The 20505-nt window shown below is 40.5% G+C and overlaps 2 protein-coding genes across 2 annotated transcripts; both read right to left on the minus strand.

The window, feature by feature from the left end:
- Positions 1-139: 139 nt before the first annotated feature.
- Positions 140-4456, minus strand: LOC118412636 (polycystin-2-like). The gene is made up of 6 exons (XM_035815628.1): positions 4319-4456; positions 2448-2929; positions 2128-2288; positions 1769-2023; positions 1492-1639; positions 140-1152 (listed from the first exon to the last, which is right to left on the minus strand). The coding sequence occupies exons 1-6, from the start codon at positions 4405-4407 to the stop codon at positions 998-1000; spliced, it is 1290 nt and encodes a 429-aa protein (XP_035671521.1). The 5' UTR covers positions 4408-4456; the 3' UTR covers positions 140-997.
- Positions 4457-4671: 215 nt separating this feature from the next.
- Positions 4672-19148, minus strand: LOC118411097. The gene is made up of 21 exons (XM_035813130.1): positions 19098-19148; positions 17541-17679; positions 16917-17177; positions 15953-16147; positions 13672-13794; positions 13069-13191; positions 12746-12868; positions 12158-12358; positions 11673-11836; positions 11436-11490; positions 10882-11045; positions 10421-10645; positions 9672-10230; positions 9256-9428; positions 8214-8474; positions 7875-8035; positions 7529-7618; positions 6752-7298; positions 6090-6240; positions 5624-5841; positions 4672-4878 (listed from the first exon to the last, which is right to left on the minus strand). Exons 1-21 carry the CDS (start codon positions 19146-19148, stop codon positions 4672-4674), a joined length of 4191 nt encoding a protein of 1396 aa, XP_035669023.1.
- Between the last annotated feature and the right edge of the window lie 1357 nt (positions 19149-20505).

Consider the following 20505-nt stretch of genomic DNA (forward strand, 5'->3'; position numbering starts at 1 on the left):
TTATATACATTAATGCAAGTTCATCTTTATCCGTGAAGTAACCTATATCCGTCAAGGTACTTAAGGATATCAAGTCCACTGACGTGGTTTCAAACTACAGCATTTTGAAAATATTGCTGTTTGAAACCACAATCCTTCGATTTATATCCCTAAATATATTGATTTTAAAAACGACGGACATAGGTTACCCCGCGGATAAAGGTGAACCATCGTAACATCTTTATCATTGCAACATGCAGCTTGCGTTTTCAACATTGTTGTCATCCACTCGCAGAAAGAAGGCTCAACAAGATACGATGCCAATATCGTTTAGCTTCAAAATTACAATATTTACACTAAATGATGATAGCATGATCACATCTTAATTGCAGACAGAAAATTAAGAATGGAGATAAAGAATATATAAAAGGCCTAAGAATAACTTAGACTTGAACTACGTACAAGCAAAGCATCAAAAATATTGATTCCAATATTCCAATAAATATTGATGAGAACAGTGAGCAGTCTTGTTGGGCCGTATAAGAATACAAACTGATATGATACACAGTTGTTTTCTTATTGCTATGTATTCTTGATAATAGAGAATTGATAAGCTATTCTAGCAACTTATTTTGATAAAGGTAATTATATTACGTGTATAGTTTATTGCAATTATTATTTACATTTTTTATCTGCCCCTTATGTTGGTCAGTAATGGCCATGGTAAAATCGTCATTGACATCAGCCCTACAGCTTCTGCTATGGCTGAACGGTCCTATACGAGAATGACAGTATCTGCAACATAGGGCATATCTGTAAGCAGTCTCATGTCTGTTGGTTAATTGGAGTTGGAGTTCTTTTCTCCGTATCTTCATTTTACACCTCTTGAAATGCCATAGCTAAAATGTAGATCGTTGATCATTCCACTAGAAATCTTACTTGATAAAATCATGTATCATGTTTTCGTAAACTACTTCAGTCATGTCCAGCTTGTACCCGTTTGATGGTTTGTCGCACGTTAAGCTTGCGAAGTACTTGGTTGAACTTGAATCAGTTTACGCTTCTTGCACTCAAACTTGTACATCACCTCAGTCAGCCTGTCCACTTCCTGCAGTAATGTATCGGTCCGCTGGAGGGTCTCTTCAATGAAGTGATCCGGAAGTGGTGCTTCATCTTCAGAAACGGCAAGAACGTAATGAATTTTAGTATAGCTTTTCTTTTTGTAATGCAGAACACTCTGAAATATTTGTTAATGGTTAAAGTTTCTTTCTAAATCATTTGGTTATTTGATAACAATTGTTGGAATATTTGGCAGCAATTGTTGGAATATTTCATGGCAATATTCGAATATTTCATGGCAATTTTCGAATATTTCATAGCTTTAAACCTGCTGGAATCACAAGATTACTTCCTGTGATCTTATAGGTCTTGCTGTCTTTGGGAAAACGTTTACAAAAATATCAATTGCTAGGAGCTAACAAAACTGTTAGACAATGGTAACTCTGATATTACCGTCAAAGTCCTGGGGTTCATGACGCATGCCCAGAAGACTCCTGAAGGAGTTCCAGAAGTAATCTCCCATCGCCGTGTCCACGCCGATGTCGTCTGACGTCTGACAGTAGCTCAGCCAGTTACAGAGCATCCCCACTCCCAGATTCATCTAAAGGAGAATATAGACATTAGGCTATGTAGTGTTCTTGAAGCTGTTATTATGCAATCTTGGAATGGTTGGTGATAAGAATCATGACATACATTTCCATAAGACCAAATGAAATAATTTTTTTCTGACCAGGTAAAAGACGAAGACCATGACGAATGTAGAGTAATACAGAGGTCCCATGACACGATCCACTGCCTTCATATCGTCCGCAAAGACTCCGACGAACGGCCTCCCCAAGCCCATCTCAAACAGCACGTACGACGTTTTCTTAAAGCCGGAGAAGGTCTCCATGTTTTTGCCGAAGATCAAATTCCCGCTGATGCCGTAGGCCACTATGATAACCAGCATGTACACAGCAAACCCGAAGGCTTCGCCGTATATCAGCTAGTGTAAACGAAAAAAAAAATTGTTTTAAAAATCATTGGATCAACAGAATGGACAAAACGTTAACATTTTGGGTAGAAATGTTTACGATGAATTCTACATACGCGAGGCAGAGCGTAGACGGTAGCCACGCCCCTGGAGAAGTTCAGAACCCGCAGGATGCAGAAGGTACTGATGAAGATGGAGAAGGACACGACCTCCTTGAAGGTAGCGTCCCATTGGCCAGCGGTACTGATGTCTACGAACTCATTGATGCCGAACACCCCTGTACAAATCCATGTGTGAAAACGTTACTGTAAAATTGTTTGGTTGTATCTCGACAATGTCTAAACCAATGGATTAAGAGGATGTTTTTACATATGCGAAAACGGTTTCTGCTTTCCCCCAAATGTAGGCAACATGTAGATAGTTTGTCAGCAGATACCTTTTGCTTGTTGTATATCACGCAGTGCAGCAGCTGCCTGGATGTACCGAAGTGCGAAGGTCACAATGGTGGCTGTCGACAAGCCAATGTTGCACAGGATCAAGACGTTCCAGAAACTGGTGAAGTACGCACGACCGCTCTTCCGTATGTTCCAAATCTCATTGAGGACGTTGTAGATGTAGAAAAGGACAAATAAGATGTGGAAAAGCAGCTGGACATAGTCGTCTGCTGTCTGGTACTGGAACAGCCGGAAGGTCTGGATACTGGGCTGGAGTTCAGCAGCGCCCCCTGGGAGGTACTGCAGCCTGAACACCACGCTACTGAACAGCTTCACGTCAGGGTGGTAGAAGTTGGCCCGGAGGATGAGAGTGTCTGAAACCATCAGGATCCAGTCGGTCTGTTTTAGGAAGTCTATCACTGCAGCAGCCTGACCAGCACCTCGTGGCAGGTCCACCGTGGTCAAGCACGACGAACTCCCGTTTCTGTAATAAACAATAACGACAATTTTCTAGCAAAAAAAGGAAAAGGGAAGGTACGAGGGCGATTCAAAAAGTAATGCCACTGGTTCTATAACAGGCTCATTTTTTCATCGAATGAGTTGAAGTTTGGCACAAAGGTACAAAAATATATCCTCTTGAGATTGAGACATCTCAATTTGTTGTTAAGATTTTTATGACTGACTGAGTTGAGTTCAAGATGACCACACCCTTGTTATCCAGTCGGAAGAAATTAGAGGGTCAATTAACGTGCGATTGGTAATGTCCCTGAATCACTTGTAGCTATTGTAAGAAACTAAAATTGCACATGTGTCAAGTTGCATTTCTCTATAAGCCACATGCCTATTTTCATCTTTTAAATACAACAATTTATTATTTTTTCGTTCCTGGTGTGAAGTAAGGTCGTTAGGGTCGTAATTAGCGGTGGATTACGGGTGGGCTGCTTAAAGTTTCTATAACCGACTTTCGTATCAACTGAGAAAAATCAAACTTAAGACACTTCTTGGTCTTGAAACAGTTAATAATTGTGCAATGTTTCGCATCTGTTCGTTAATGGAAAACAGTCTACAAAAACCTTTATTCAACAAATCACATATTTGGCTATCAATCAAACTGTCTGTAATATAGCAACTCGCTCTATTCTAGTGGCTGTAAAAGATGAACCATTAAAAGTTCAAACATGAAATTTAGCATGTAATCTATAGAGACATTTGTTATTATACAGGTAAAATTTCAGCTTACTACAATAGTTTTAAAATGGTAATTCTAGAGGAGCTGATCTCCTGACAAGCTTAAGCTCGTGGTCATCTTAAAGTCATCTCTGTTGCTCATAAAGATCTAAACCTCAAATCGAGATATCTCAATCTCAAGAGGATATAGTCTTGTACATTTGTGCCAAATTTGAACTCATCCGATGAAAAAATGAGCCCGTAATAAAACCAGTGGCATTCATTTTTGAACCGCCCTCATATATAAAAAGATTTTTGATTGCAAATACCTATAAACGAAAATTAAGAGGTTGATATATTATATCAACTCTCATAATTTCAACGGGAACTATAATAGCGCCACATCAAAAAAACATTTGTAATAGAGGCCTTCTCAAGACTGTCTTGTACACCTAAATATCCAAAATGTATTTCTGATGCTCCATTGGAACATCACTCAAGATTTATGCATTATTTGTCATGTGGCGGTATTATGGCATTCGCTGGAATTATGAGAGTTGATACTAAATGAAACAAATTGATAGAGGACGTTGAGCTCATTTTCTCTGGATACGTAAATAAAACTTGCCAACAATTCGTCAGCATCAAATAACTTCTTTGATTTTCGACCAATGCATGCTATACAAAAGGAATTTATTCATTGTACCTGACTTCGTTGACAATAAATACAGCGTCGCTGTTCGAACAGTTCTTTCCATTCTGTCGACCGAGAGCTCCATTCAGTAGATTCATCATCAACTCAGGATAGAGTTTTTGTTTACTGGTTTCGAGCTCTATGTCTATTGGGTCCTCTGCAATTGAATGAACATTCCGATAAAGACTTTGTTGACCAATTCAACACATTTTTACTCAATGGTCACCAGATGACCAGAAGGTCACATCAAGGTTTGACGCTAAGGCCACTACGGTTTATATGTAACATTAACAACATCTCCTCTCCCTAAGTCAGAAACTTTATGGTTGAGACAAGCTCAACTGCTCACTGTGATTGAGGAATAACTAATCCACATTGGACCAAAGACACTTTTTACCTGGATGTTTGGTGATTCTCTCCAGGCGAACAGGACCGATCCGGAACGCGTTTGTTCCAGCCGGAAACTGTTTGTCCAGCCAGCTGAGCTTCTGCCCGCTGTACCCCCGCTCTGGGTGGAGAGACGGGATCAGTTCAGACGACAACCACTCCCAGGCGTCGTCTACTGTGGCGACCTGAGAAAATAGTGTTAAATCATGACATATAAACTTGCTGATAAATGACTAGTTGTTGGGATGGTCAACGATTGCAAAGATCAGAGCAGTTACCACTAATAGAAATCTGCATAGGCGATAATGTAAAAGTTAGCAAGTTCAGGGTGTCATAATCTCATCCGTGAACATTCCAGGTCATAAGAACTCACCCCACACAGCAGCCCGCTTTCTCAAGGTTCTAAAAGTCTAATTTTTAAACTTTCTGACCAGCGCAAGATATCCCACCGGTCAAAACTGCCGCCATCTTGCTTTTTCATGACGTCATTTTAGGGACTGACTAATTCAAATTAGGGGTAAGCACAGGCCGAAAAGATGGATCAAAACCTAGTTTTTTTAATGAATCTGAACATCTGCAACCTACACCAATATGAAATGTTTCTTACATTTTCTTGTTACAAGTCGAAAATAGGCTAAAATACTCATTTTGAGCCTTCTGCGGCTGCGTCAATTAGGGTCATTACCCATCATGGTCAAAGAGGTCATCATCGCCAGCTACTCACATGTGTGTAATGCATAACGGTGATTTAACAGTTATGCCAACGGCCGACAAACCAACCAACCAACCGACCAACCAACCATAACTTACCAAAATAGTGTAAAATGAACGCCATTTGGCGCTCAATTTTCTAAACATTTCTACCAGTCTGTTATCGCCGGATTGCTGTTTAGCCGGCCACCTTGAGAACAGCAGTTTTTGCAACCGTACCTCCTCATACTCGGATAGCAGGCTGTTCTCCATAGAGGTCCTGATATGGTAGGCGTGTCTGTCGAAGCCCAGAATCCCGATGTAGAAGGCATTTCCAGTGAAGATGAGCAGAAACACCAGGAGCACCAGGATGTTTCTACCTGTTGTCATCCTTTCGGTCCAGTTCGGGTCATGGTCGGTCTTCCTCGGGACCGGTGGTAAAACCCTCCGAGCGGGAACTGAATCAGAAATACAGAACACCAATGACGTTAGCTGTATGAAATACTTTAGATAAAGACTCAATTTGGTCAAAAGAACGTTGAAGATGTTGTTCTATCTAGTTATTTGTTCTTCTTTTGAATAAATCATACAAAAAAATGTTATACCCCAAGCTCTGATAGTGAAAAAATACAAAGCCACTTATTGACTAGGACTAGGGTAGTGGCAGTCTACTATAGTCTTACACGTGAAACTTTTGAAGACAAACCTGTATATTCTCTGCTCTTTTTCTTAAGGACACCGATTGGACAACGCCCTGTGTCCGATAAATCCTTCCCCAAAACTCCCCGAGCACAAGCGGTCACAGACCACACAATAGGTCCGATGATGACTGCCTTTGTGTAAGCAGTCAGAAAAATCTGCAAAGTACGTACAGCGGTTAAGTCACAAACAATCATAAAATACATCGACAAAAACTAAAAATGTTTATTGTTAAAAAGTACGTACGAATTTTAAGGGATAATAAGTTTGTTATACTTGATCAGGGACATGGTTCGCCATCTTGGATTTTAGCCGATAAAGTCATTAAATTAGTATAATTCATGCATATCTATTTTCGAAAGATATACTTCATTTAATAACATTGTATCAATGCCATAAAGTAGCCGAAATCATGTACAATTGATTGATAGATCCGACATTTAGTGATTTTTGTCCAAAATACATGTCAAAAACCTGTTGCATAGCAAAACAAGAAAAAACGGAAAACTTTGCAACCTTTCTCAATCTGTTGCCAACTAATTTTCTTAAATTTGGTTACTTTAGCATAAGCCCTTCAGGCGGTATGCGACATCAAAGTTGGCACAGGCCTCAAACCCTATACCACCCCCACCCCTACCGGCCGCACCCCCGGTCTGAATGCATGCTAACCTGAACAGGCTCCAGCAGAAACGTAGAGAATAAGAATGCCAGGACGAATTCCTTTAGCCAGGCCTGGCTTCTCTCAGCTCCAAACTGCAGACTGTACACGATGACGAAGAAGCTGCTGCAGACAGACGTCAGGATGGCGAGGATCCACGCCACCGTCGTGTAAGGAAACCGGCGGGTCGTTTGAGATGTCGGCTTTTTCATCACTCCAGGAGGAATCTGATCCTCCAACGCAGGCTGCTTGCGAAACATCGGCACGAGGATGACGTACACTGGCAGGAACACTGTGAAGGATGTAGCTGCAGTACCAATCAGTTCCGATAGACGGAGAGTGATGACTCCAGCGTCGAACAAAATGACATCGTGTGCACCCAGTTTGACCCCGTACCACATGGCGCTGCCCACCATCCACAGGGTGGTCTGAGCCAGGCAGCAAACCAGGCGCTGCGCCCGGCTGAAGTGCCTCACACCGGAGTTGCACACGGCTGACAGGAGCAGATGGTCGTCGTACAGAAGGTACAGAAACGTCGGCAGGGTATACTCGGACATGCTAAGGTAAATACAACGACATTTGTCCAAGGTCAAGAATCCCAAGACGGGGAGAATTGCTTCTATAACATGTTATATACTTTTCTTGCGCGTAATTAACCTTCAAGTTTCAAGTTGTGTTTCTTCATCGTTTGCATTGACTGTCACTTTCAATTCAAAGCCGATGAATCACAAGTTCAGATTACTTAATTACTATTTTAAGTGAAGGGAACTGCCGTAAAAAAAACTTACCGCTTTTCTCCATCAGCTGCCTGCAAGGTCCTTATTGTCCTACCGTCTCCTTTACGAGAGGACAGCCAGGAGTAACAAGGGAAACTGAATCTGTGCAAAAAAGACACAACCCAAAAATAACGACCGACCATTTGTTTCACGAGCCATCGATTTTGCTTCTATTGTCAAATGTGTAAGGAGCAGGAGATGCTCAGTCTGTAAGTACAACCTACTCAGCATTACAAAATAAATTTTAAAAAGTCAGCGAAAACCCGCTTCTATATCGTGTAGAATACAATTTGTACTGAAGCCACAGCCTTAAACCATGGATACAAATCAAATAGCCAAAAGTATACCCAGTACTCACCCTTGTGATGTCTGTACGTCCCAGACCTTGACGTTGTCTATGAAGAGTGACTCCATGGCGCCCTTCCCGGAGCTGTCGTGCCAGACCTGTACAGACTGGAGCTCGCCGATGGAGGCCGGTGTCGTCATGATGTGGTACGTGTCACCTCCTCTGGCTAGGATCTTAACACAAACACAAACAGGGGGACTTGTAGTTTTCTTTATCATTTTCAGTTGTGCTTCTTCTCTCCATGGCAATGTCTGCATTACTTTATGATACCTTGTTTTAGCTGCAAATTAAATCGCCAAGTCTTTATCTTACGTATTTAGAGACGCACAAATGTAAACCAACACATCTCACCAGGCCTGCAGGGTTGAGAGTGACCATGGCTGTCCTGCTCTCTGACCCTGTGATCATCAGCCCGACCACAGACGCCGTGCCGGCATCAGGCTGGGTTCCCGTACGGACGGACACGACGTAGACGTAGTCCGCACCGGGAACATCTGATGGGATTGTGGAGACTTTGGGAACAATGGCCATGTTGGAGTTTGCTTTGGCGAGCTTTGCTGCTTGTCCAAGAGCAATGCTGTCGGCCACTGCGGTTTGTAGAGCGATGTGGCTCTGAAAAGGCATGGATGACTAAGTAAATATTGAATTTCTATAAAGTTAAAATTGATAACTGATACAAACAGCTTATGGTTCCATTGCATGCACCTGAGAGTGATGTGATTGGTTGGAGCAGTGTAAAGTACCAGCGTTCAACGTACTAGGTATCGTAAACATTGATAAATACGTTTAGAATATCTGTTTTGAACAACAGTCACATAAGCAATTTTACGTACCCTGATGTTTGACTGTAATATCAATAGTTGGGATATCAAAAAGATCATCCACAGTGCTAAGATCGTTCCGTATACGGTCGCATTAGTGGACAACTTTTGAGTGTTGTTATTAAACTTGTCGAAGTTCACGAAATTAGGGAGTGCCAGAAAAGACGCTGCCAGAATCACCCTGGAGCTTTTCCCATCGCTACTTGGTGCCATGTCACACGTGCACCGAGTGGTGGTCTCATTCGTTTCAATGCCAACTGCGGTGCAGATATTACATAGTGGTCAGAAAAGCAACAGCTTTTTTTTTTAAACTGTAAAGGCAAAATCCAGTACTTCTAATTGAGTATGATAATGAAAATGAAAGCAAATGCTATGTCTTTGCTAGCAAAAGAGAGATGAAGCAAAAAGCGGTATCAATTTTAACAAACTCTCAAATCTCAAAGTACCAGTTGCCGAAAATGAAATTCATTAAAAAATAAGCTCTACTGGCAATCACGTACGTCACCTTTGATTGTCTACATCAACCAGTTAAACGAGCAATATTATACTATCATATCGGTAATTCAGTAAACCTGGCAGCGGCGGTTGTCCCACGTCTGGTTCTCGTTTTCCCGCATCAGACAGGAGACTGCAGCAGTCAGCAGTGTGAAACCTGCAGGGATGACGTCACGACCTGCAGGGGGCAGGGTCCGAAGGACCGCTGACGTCAGGAGCCGTCTAAAACCACCATGGGATTGATCTCCACCTGATTCACAACCAAACATAGGGAAACATAAGTGTTAATTTATGAGGGACTTATATGTTCATTCATTGTCACAGAAAAAGAATTCAAACCCAATAAGTTGAAACTTATCATTTATCATACTGTACTGAAGTTTGTCATGATGTTTTAAACTTATATTACATTACTAATAGTTAACATCTGAAACCATGTAGATAAAGAGCTTCAATTAGAGAAATTCGATAGTAGTGATCAGGTTCTGTCTACCTTTTTTCTTCACCCCAACCATGAGCCATCCGCGCTCCATTCTGATCTCCGGAACAAATGATGTACTGAAATTGGAGTAAACGAGACCAAACGGCATATCGAAACCGCGATAGTCAGTGACTTCGGGAGGTTTGACGGTTGTTGTGTAGTCGTATTTTTCTTCAGTTGGGAAGTCGTGAAACCGGAAGTACACCTGCAGCTCCGTGTCGACGTCATCGACTGAGAATCTGAGCAGGGGCACCTGGCCTCCATCGGCGATGTACATGGCGTGATGCTTCATGTTGGTGTCACGACTGGAAACCTTGGTCAGAGGGAAGGATCTACCTGCATCATCAAGGTTCTGCCTGTATGATGTCGGCAGGGTGTCATGATACTGTTCTTCTGTGTCACTCGTGGTCCCAAACTGGACTCTCTGCTTCACGACGACGGTGATGTTTGGCTGTAGGTTTGATGCGTCAGGTAGATCCTTCTCTTTGGTGATTGTTACCATGACAACCGATGAGGTCACATTAGTTTTCTCTACACTCCACACGAATGGATCCTCGACAAATGCCACGACCTGGGAAAGCCCCCGGATCAAGGTCGTTAAACAAAATTTTCATGCCAAATTGAACCATTGCTCTTTTTCACAACTTACCAGCTACAAAATCGTGACAATTGTTGTTTTAGTTACATATTTGAAGGGTTGAATGCAGATATATAATGTCATAGAACGACCCAGGTTAATAGGTACTGGAATATTTTCATACCTTCATAGTGGAAACCTCCGGAAGGTTGTCCTCCTTTGTAAACACGATGGAGCCGACATCCTGACTGATAGGAACGGTACCGACATCAGGGATACCCTTCTTCACGGCCGTGAGCACACCGTCAGACCGGATGTACGTCCCTTCAACTTCCGCTGGTGTATCTTCCAACAGTTTATCTGCTGCCGCATCCAGTAGCTCCAGTAGATCTCTTGTTTCACTCATCACCTGTATTGAATGTTACATACCTAATCAGCCAAATGCCTTTTTGATAGATAATTATGTCTGCAAAAGTTTCTTTTAGCGAGAATGTGTCCAGATGTCCTTTCTTAGGGTTCGTTATGCTGAAGTATTCTAATATTGATTCTTAAAAATTCTCTGCTTCTAAAAATGATTATGTGGTACCTACAATTCTCTGGAAATTAGGAATATAGTCAAATACATACATTCTACAGGGCACCTACCCGAGATTTTAAACGTTCTTTCTCATTTTTCTCCTGTATCAGCTGCTCCATAGGTGATTTGTCTGTAGACCTGACGTCTATCATTTTCTTTAACTCATCTGTTACACCAGAGGAAAGGTCAAAGGTCGTCTCCATAGCAACGGTCTTCCTACTACTGCTCTGAGCTCGCAGTACAGACGATGTTGAGTCAGTCACTTCTGTATGTTTGGTAGACAGATATATATACATACATATACTACGTCTGTATTATATATATATATAATACAGACGTAGTAGATGGTGATATCTCAATAGATTATCAAATACAACTTGAAGCTTGAAGAGTGTATGATGATTGCTTTTCTTAGTCTTTTCTATTTGGAATCAAATAGCTTAAACGACTATGGATGAATTGGATGTAGATGCACGTTGCATATAGTCAATGGCCCAACTTAAGAGTCAAGAAATATCATTATCATGATATTAGTTTCTCTACCTAAGACGTTGATATCTTCATAACGTATTACTAAATGAGAGAGAACCTTTAAAAAGCTCCTTGCGATCCTCCAGGGTACCTCTGAAGTGGTTCACTTTCTTATTGAGAGTCTTGATAAGAACAGGGATCTCCTCCTGCAGTTTAAGGAATTGGCACACCACTTTAAGAGAATTCTTATAGAATAACCGTTACGCCAGAACCATTTGGTCTGAACACTGATGGAAATATACAGCACGTAGAGGAATATAATCAAGGTACATAAATCGGTAACAAATATGATATAGCGATATTACGAATTCGGGATATCAAGTACTACCTCTATCAGAAAGTGCGCCTGGGTTGACGATTCTTGAGTGGTGGCGAAAACAGGAGGTGGAGATGTCGGCTCGGCTGTACTGGGCGGCAATGTGAGGAGTGTGGTCATGGGCGACATGTTGGAAGCTTCGTCTTCCGAATAATCAGATGATTCCCCATCGATATCTATGGTAAAATGTAGAAACCCTATGACTGATAAATTGCTGTTTTACAAAGCTGATATCGGAAAATTGTCAAGATAAAATTTCAAGATACTGTAAATGCAGTTAAGTTCGAGGTGGTTTTAAGTTTGCGGTAACACCATAGACTGCAGCCTAATACCATAATAGAAAAAAAATGTTCGCAGTGGTTTTAAGTTCGCGGTAAAGTGGTCATCGCGAAAACCGCGAATATTTGGAGTGGTTATCAAATACTTAGCATTAAAATAAGCTATCAATATTTTCTTTTTTACATCGCACAGATAATTGCACCGTGCGCTCTGCTAACCTCCGAAGACGAAGCGCGTTGTCGTTTTGACGGTTGTTGTAGAGGTTGTAGGCATCACGTCTGTAGTGAACACGGTGGAAGTGTCCGTCAGACGAGCTGTGCTGGTCTGTTGTTGGGTCAGTAACCAGCTGTTTGGTGGAACAGGGGATGTAGTTGGCGTTGTAGTCTGTTGTGTTGTAGTTGATTTTGTTGTTGACATTTCTGGGAGGAGGATAAGAATGTAAGTATCCTAGTGTTAGACATCAAGGTTTTGGGGTTAACTGACATTTTCTTTTTTAATCTAGATTGTGTGTTGAGTGTTAGATTTGAGATTTGAGTTTAATCATTTAAAGCTTACCCGTACAGACTTTTCGTACGACTACTGGCCAATAGTGTTGAGTTCGTCATTGAGTGGTTCAATGTTATATACTTGCATACCTGCTTCAGACTGATGAATATGACAAAGTTGGATAGATAAAACATATACAGGCTCGTATCAGCAGAAGCCGTATGCTATACCGGTACTGATAAGTCATTCTACAGTACAAACTGACATCGCATAAAAGTGTCCGACAGAAAACATGCAAGATGATACAGCAGATAACCTACCAACGCAGCTATGTCCGTCCCAGCCCATCACAAACCCTCCACTACAGGAACAGTTGTAGCTTCCTATCGTGTTGGTGCAGAATTGGCTACAGCCGCCATTCTTAGTAGAACACTCGTCAACATCTGCAAACAAAAAAGACGACATATAGGAACTGACTCACTTATTCCTAAAACAGCTTGTTTGACAGTTTGTTCCTTGTTGCCAAAAATATTAGAAAACCTCATGAACTGTCATCGTTCAACCAGATGCTCAGATTAATTGTTTATATGTTCGAAAGGAATAACAAAATTACGAAAGTAAAGAAAGACAACACATGCCTTACCGTTACAGTTATGTAAGAAACCGTCTAGGCTGAAACCTTCCCTACACGCACAGCTGTAATGCCCTACAGCGTTGTTACAGACTTGGCCACAGCCGCCATTTCTGATGAGGCATTCATCAAGATCTGCGGATCATAAAACAGATACGCTTTAGACAAATAATATAATAAAGTTATAAAGGTTCTCGTTCAATACAACCTTTTTTACCGAAAGTTCCGTATGTTTTAACTTCATTTCATATCTTGTCATTCATTTGTGTTCAGGTAATCATAGCGGTTTAGGATGGCACAGTTAATTCGTCATTTGGTTGTCCTGGCTGCCAATGGCTTTAAAAGTTGCTCCCAAGCAAAGTCTCTTTTTGTTAATTGATATTTCGATGCAATTCAAATCTATATTTAAAAGCTTTTATGTGAACAATCGTCCCATACTGCACTTGTATGGTCTGCGTCGCCAAGTCTTTTGGCATCGCTCGCTAATCTGCGAACTTTGAAAGCTTTACATAAAGCTAACGAAGATTCTCTTACACTGTATCCTTTTTGTCGTATGTTTCCATTTCAATATCCATTGCTGGCATGGAGGATGGAAAATAAAGCCAGATAGCCTACCTGCACAGGTGTGTCCGTCTCCGTCCAGTACGAACCCTTCACTACAGGAACATTTGTAACTTCCTACAGTGTTAGTGCAGGTTTGGCTACAACCGCCGTTCAAAGTGAGACACTCGTTTTTATCTGCAGACCAGAAAACACGATATATAAGAAATTTTTTATTGCAAATTTATGCCCATGGGGATAATTGAAAGTGAACAAAATCAAATACATGGAGTGATAATGAATGAAGACCTTTATTGCACATTTTTGCCCCACTGGGCTAAGTACAGGTCACACGGTAAGAATCACATATATGTAACAATGAAAACAATCATACACATCTGTATATGTAGATGTGCGTCTAATCTATTCTAAGACATTCGACTTCCTCTCGCTTCTTGGTAATTGTATAAATGTAGCTAGCTGTATGGTTGGTTAGAGTTGGTTTGTCAAAAGCTGTCAGGAATATAAATTTCTCTTTACTATTCAAGTATCTAAAGTGGGGATATTTACTTAACACATAGTCAAATAAAATGCTCCTATCGCTATCGTACAAAAGACAATCCATAGTAAAATGTACTTCATCTTCTACTTTCCCTAAACTACAAAATTGGCATATTCTTTGATCTAGAGGAGTGTGGTTATGTCTTCCTGATTCGATTCGTAATTTGTGACAACTGATTCTTAGTTTTGTGATGGCAGATCTGTGTCGTACATTGGCAATCTTAAGACATTCTTCTTCTTTATAAGATTGTTTTAATAGTCGGTATGTTCGTAGTTTGTTTTTCGCAGTCGCAACTCTTTTATCGTTGTGGATTTCAGATAGAAAGGTCTGGAAATAAATATCTTTTAAACGTTGATAGATTGATGAAATAATTTGAGGTGTACTTGAGACTGTTGACTGGGCGTTTTGCCAGACGAAAGCATAGCCACATTTCTCTAGAGTGTTGCGTACTTCAGAGGCCCAACATTTAGAACCTGATGCTTCTAAATCCATTTGGCACAAGAGAGCATCTGCTTGAAGACTGTCAGCTGGCACGTTCTTGCAAAGTCGAATGAAATACTTGATGGTATTTAGGGAGGCCTCCAGATGAATGGGGTACCTCCCTAGTTCTGCCTGCGCTGCGAGATTACTAGCTGTTTTGGGGACATTGAGTGAATATTTACAATATTTTAGGTGTACAGATTCAATGGGACAATTTTTGGTACTTTTTAGAGATCCCCATATTTCGGACCCATAAAGTGATATAGGTTTAATACAAGAGTCGAAAATCTTATTTTTAACAGCTAGTGGGCAATCGGCTTTGTCAAGTGATTGCCTAATGCTAAACAAAGATTTTAGACCCTTGTTTCTTAGATGTTTGTTGTTGGCCTTGAAAGTGCCAGCTGCACTTACCACTATACCTAGATAACAATATGACATAACAATTTCAATTACATTACAATTAAACAAAAAGAAACAATTTTTTGGTAACCTACCTCCCTTGGTGAAGACAATAATCTTGGTCTTTTTTAAATTCACCTTCAGGTTCCAATGTTTACAATATCTTTCTAATCTAACTAGACATCTAAATTCTAACATACAAAAATTGATTGTATGTATATACAGAATGTAGAGTACTATTCTAAAACTTACATTGCTACAAGAACAAGAACAACATATCAGGACAATAGATTTCACAAATAGCTTTAGAATTTCAGTTCTTGTGTCGTTGTTTTCACTTGTTTTATCGAAGTTTTAGAATCAGTTCTTTGTGTTACCGTATATCTAAATGTATCTTATGATATGATAGATGTGACAAATATGTGATAGTTACACTCAGGGTGAATAAAATCTAAACTGGCTTAAAGAACTCTTAGACATACTTTGGAGCACCTGACGTATGTTATCATATGCTATTGTTCTAGCTCGTACATGTACAGAGACCTAAATTAACAGTTAACCCAAGTGACTGTCCATTCCTCACATTGTTGAGGTCCTAAAGAAAACATAGCATTTGGGACCCCCAATACTATATTAGGGTACTATAACATTACAGGCCGGCATCTTCTTCCTGTACGTGGTAAGTAATATGGCCGTGAAGTCCATACTCAGTTGGTCAGTATGCCTTTATAGAATGGGGACAATGCATAAAGTCTATGGGAGGGTTATAGATGGGATTAATTAATAGAAGGATCATTAACACCTGCGGTGGCTAGGTCAATGGGATAAGGAATTTTACATAAAGCCGGAATATTAATATTTCACGGGGGTATATAAGGCTCCTTGCTTCCTTCTTGTTTATGGTTTGCCACATACCTTGACAGAAAAGCTCCGGTTCTGTCCATGACCCGTCTGCTGTGCATGTTCTTGTTATGGTGTCACCGGAAGTGACGTGATATCCTTGGAAACACGTGTAGGTACAGTTCTCCCCAGGCAGATAAGGACAGTCGCACACGGGCCCGGTAGTGTTGGCTTGGGTCGGTGGGTCAACACACACTCCGGGAAATCCATCTGAATGGAAACGGAAAACAACATAACACATCATGAGTTCATTTTTCACAATATAAAATTGCTTTGAGTCAACAGTTGGCATATCCGAAATTAAGGTTCTTCTATTAATAGCACGATCATTATAGCAAATTCATATCTCAGAGAGCTAAAAGACCTTGACATTAACGTATCCTTTGAAACTACAAACCTTTATAAGTACTAATTTTATTTTATTTACAAGTAAAAAGTACAATATGACATCCTAAGAATGTTGGTATATTCTCAAAATAGTTAATACCATTAGAAACAACTGGGTAGACCCCTCAACTTAATTTCCACGACATCATATTATATACAGAAACGAGATATGTGACATTCAGTCGGAAGACAAAATTGAAAAACAAATAAAATCCGGTATGTTAAATCAGAATTGATTTCCATCAATCAGAGTCGTAGCCGTTGCAAGGTCAAAAACAAAGGTCAAAATTAAAGAGGCATCAACGTCTACCTTGAGAACAGTTGAACATAAAGCCTCCAGGTACAACCAAAGTCCCGAAGCCAACTCTACCGATGTCAGTGACAGGATATGGATCTGTCCAGTTCATGAAGGGTTCCACCTCTCCAGCCCTGCCCACACCAACACTTCCACCTTTCGACCAGCAGATCCAAAACCTTCGGAACTCTTCAGCCGATGTCATGTCTACGCATTCAGAAATATCATTTAGAAATTCAAAACCCGGCTAAAGTATGAATCACTGTAATGAACAAGCTATATCAGACTACATCTTACCTGTCGAATGATAACTCGCAACGGTTTCTCTGCCTGCGTCCCTTGGGGTCCTCACTATCTGTGACTGTCCAGATCTGAGCTCAACACGATACGCGTCCTGATTCTCCGTTGTGTCGTCACCCCACTGGTAGAGGTAGATGAGGCCGGACCCACTGCCGCTGGTGTTGACCTTGACCTCGAAGATGAAGGGCGATGTGATGACCTTGGGAAGGTCCCAGGTCGGAGTTTCACCCTCTACGTGCTTCGTAACTGAACATGTTTCTGGGTACCGAGTAAAAGAAAGTTTATATGAATGTAACCAGAAGTATATTTAAAGCTCAAATATTTCTATAATTCTGTAGTATCTATAGTTCTATATCTATTAGCACTACCCTTACACATAAGTCATATGGAAACACTTTGTTAAAGCGACTCAATGAAGTGTCACAACACAATATAATGTGTATCTTTTGGAAAACAAAGTTTCAATTTTGCTTGATATACTGCTGTTATTACGCGATGAAAAATTATCCTTGAAGGTTTCAGTGTTTCCATTCTGTATTGAATATGGAAAAGAAAGAATCAAAGATTTCACATAAAGAGGTTGAGAGTGCCCAGGCGAATCTCATCCACGTTTTAACCTACTGTTGCAGCCGGCAATCTCCACTCTCATGACCATCTTTCCATGCCAGGTCTGAGGCAGGAAACGTACATAACGGGCATCAACACGGTACTCCAGTAGGTTCGTGACAGGAAGACTCCTGTCGACGTTGCCTGGAAAGATCTGAAAGGTAAACGGAACGGCTTGATGAGACTATGTTCCACTTTTTCTATTTTATGCCGGTAGTTCAGCTTTGGACCTTCATAACTATCAATAAACAAACGGTCTTCGCACATTTCGTCAAAATGTGCAAATTTCAACAAATACATTAAAACCACTCTGCTTGCAACTTCCATTTGGCTAAAATTATCTTTAGCATAAAAAAAAGGCAAAACAGATACTTTGATGTCTAAGATACCTTTTCTAAGCCATCGCTGCCAGTGTATGTCGTCCAACTGATCAGATCTTTACTATATTGCAGTTTGTATGACGTCACCCATTCTTCGTCATAAGGCCGACCTTGAATCATGGTTCCCCAGATACGCATCACATCCTGTAAATCCACCTGAAATACCATATCATGTTTAATTTTGATATTGAATTCAAAATAAGAACAACTGGTGTAACCATATCTTGAAGACATACTGTATGCTGAAGTTATGCTATATCAACGGACATTAATTTTGTACTTTGACGCTCTCAATACTAAAAACTAAGGCTTAGAATTATCCCAAGGTAGATTATCATAAGCTTAAGCTCGACAAGTTTCTGATCAAGGGGTCAATGAAACTTCTGGCAGGGAAATCTTTTCCGTATTGTGTTGTAAGAAACATACATCTCTGTGAGTTACCTACATGATAAAAGTATACAGAAAGTACTCACATCTCCAACAGGGAGATAACATACAGAACACGAGTGTTTAGTTTACAGTATATTAATAGTGGACCTACCTGCAGCCATTCCCCAACGGCACTAGACCTGGGTGCCCAGCCGCCTTTTTTGTTCAACCGCCCGAATTGAGGGACGTAACCGTAATGTAAGACCGAAGATGCAGAGATTCTGCCATCAGGTATGGCACCGGATTCCATTCCAAGTGGATGTGGACAGGCTGGGACTGATGAAGCTGAGAAATGAAGTACAGGTAGCCCTTGACAAAGAGAGCGCTGTTTCCTCTTTTCAATACTTATCGCTTCACGTGCGCGTTAATAATTTTGAATTTTACTTTGTATCAGTCAAGCGACTTACCTTCCCTTACCGCTGCCTCCAAATCACTAATAACGCTCCATACCTCAAATCTAATTCTTTTCGAATTCCTTCTTAAACATAACGATTTATTCTCAAACTACAATGGATCTTGGGGAACAGAAATGTATTGGCCTGGTGATGTTTCAGAAAATGGATCTGTTCCTGTAGAAAGTTTAGTATTGTGATGTCTATCTATATATGTTTCCATTGGACCTAGATTATTCATAAGAATCATCTTAGTATTACACCCTAAAATATTAGAAATATTTATCGGATTAAGGCTTACTGGTGTTACAGCCAACAATCTCCACCCTCATGGAAATGTGATTATTCCAGGACTGGACGACGAAACGCACATGACGGGCATCAACTGGGTTGTCCAGTAGGTTCGTGACAGGGATGCTCATGTCCACGTTAGCTGGAAAAACCTAAAAAGGTAATCGCATACGTTCGATGAGAGCATCTTTCTACACATTTGAATTTATTCAGTTCAAGATCTTTATCACAATCACCACGTTCGTCCGTCTGTATCTCTACAACTCAAATCGAAAACAATGCTTTACAATACAAATGTGCGGACAAAGTTAATGATTTGTGTGACTTTTCTTAATCTAGAAATATTTTAAAAAAAATATCACCATTTCTGAACCATTGCTACTGGCATATGTCGTCCAAGTAATCCGATCTGCACTGTACTGGAGTTTGTATGACGTCACCCACTCGGCATCCCAAGAAAGTCGACCCTGAATGATGGTTCCCATGACTTGCTTCAGTTCCCCTAAGTCCACCTGAAAATCAAAAGATGCTTTACGGTATGGAATGCAAAATGAAAGAGCAAGTCTTTGTCTAAATGCACACTATTTATTATGAAATTATGCCACATTATTGGATGCTAAATTTGTACTTATAGATTCTCATTGCAAAGTGCGAATTCTCACGTCAAAAGCATTAATGATTTTCCTGGCCACAGCTTGAATCACAGGGTGGCATTACATTAAGTAGTACAGTCCAACCAATCGTACAGTCCAGCACCTCCTGTCTACAGACGGTCTCAGAAGTTATGGAGACTTCAGCTCATCTTGTCTTTGTCGTACGAAACCGCAATCACTAAATAATATTTTGTTTGTTTGTTTGTTTGTTTTGCATACCCGGTAAACCGCCTCGAGGTGTGGCTATCCTCAAACACGGGACCTCATTTGACTCCCTATCCGAGTGACGTCCCAAATCTAGGTACTTATTTTTACCCGAGTGGAGTGAAGAAATTCGTGTAAAGTGCATATCACAAAGGCACAACATCGGTGGCACATCTATGGATTCGAATCCAGAACCTCTGGGTAACGAATCCCAACCCTGCCGATTGCGCCACATGAACCCGTTGATGAAGGCATTCCCAGAAAACAGTCATTTTGCAAGGATTTCAGCGTTTAGATATTCTAGATGTATGTGTATCTGGAGGAAATTGAGCAATTCAAGTAAAAAAAAAACTGCCAACCTTGAAAATATTCAATAGCCAATCAAAGTTGAACTCTGACGTGTATCCTTGTCTATCATTTTTGTAGTTTGTTCCTTTTTTGCTAATAATTGCACGCTTTTGTTTAATCAAGTGTAATAATTCAGTTGTATAAATTGTAATATATTAGTGACAGTGTATATATTTTATTAATTAAGTGGATTACTTTTGTTTACGCCAGAATCTGGATAAGCGTTGTTTTTGTTTCTTTCCCTATGTTGATAAATTCTTTAATCATCTTAATTTTTTTTTAT

The sequence above is a fragment of the Branchiostoma floridae genome, chromosome 3 (genome assembly GCF_000003815.2).
Source record: "Branchiostoma floridae strain S238N-H82 chromosome 3, Bfl_VNyyK, whole genome shotgun sequence".
In the NCBI taxonomy this organism is placed as follows: domain Eukaryota; kingdom Metazoa; phylum Chordata; class Leptocardii; order Amphioxiformes; family Branchiostomatidae; genus Branchiostoma; species Branchiostoma floridae.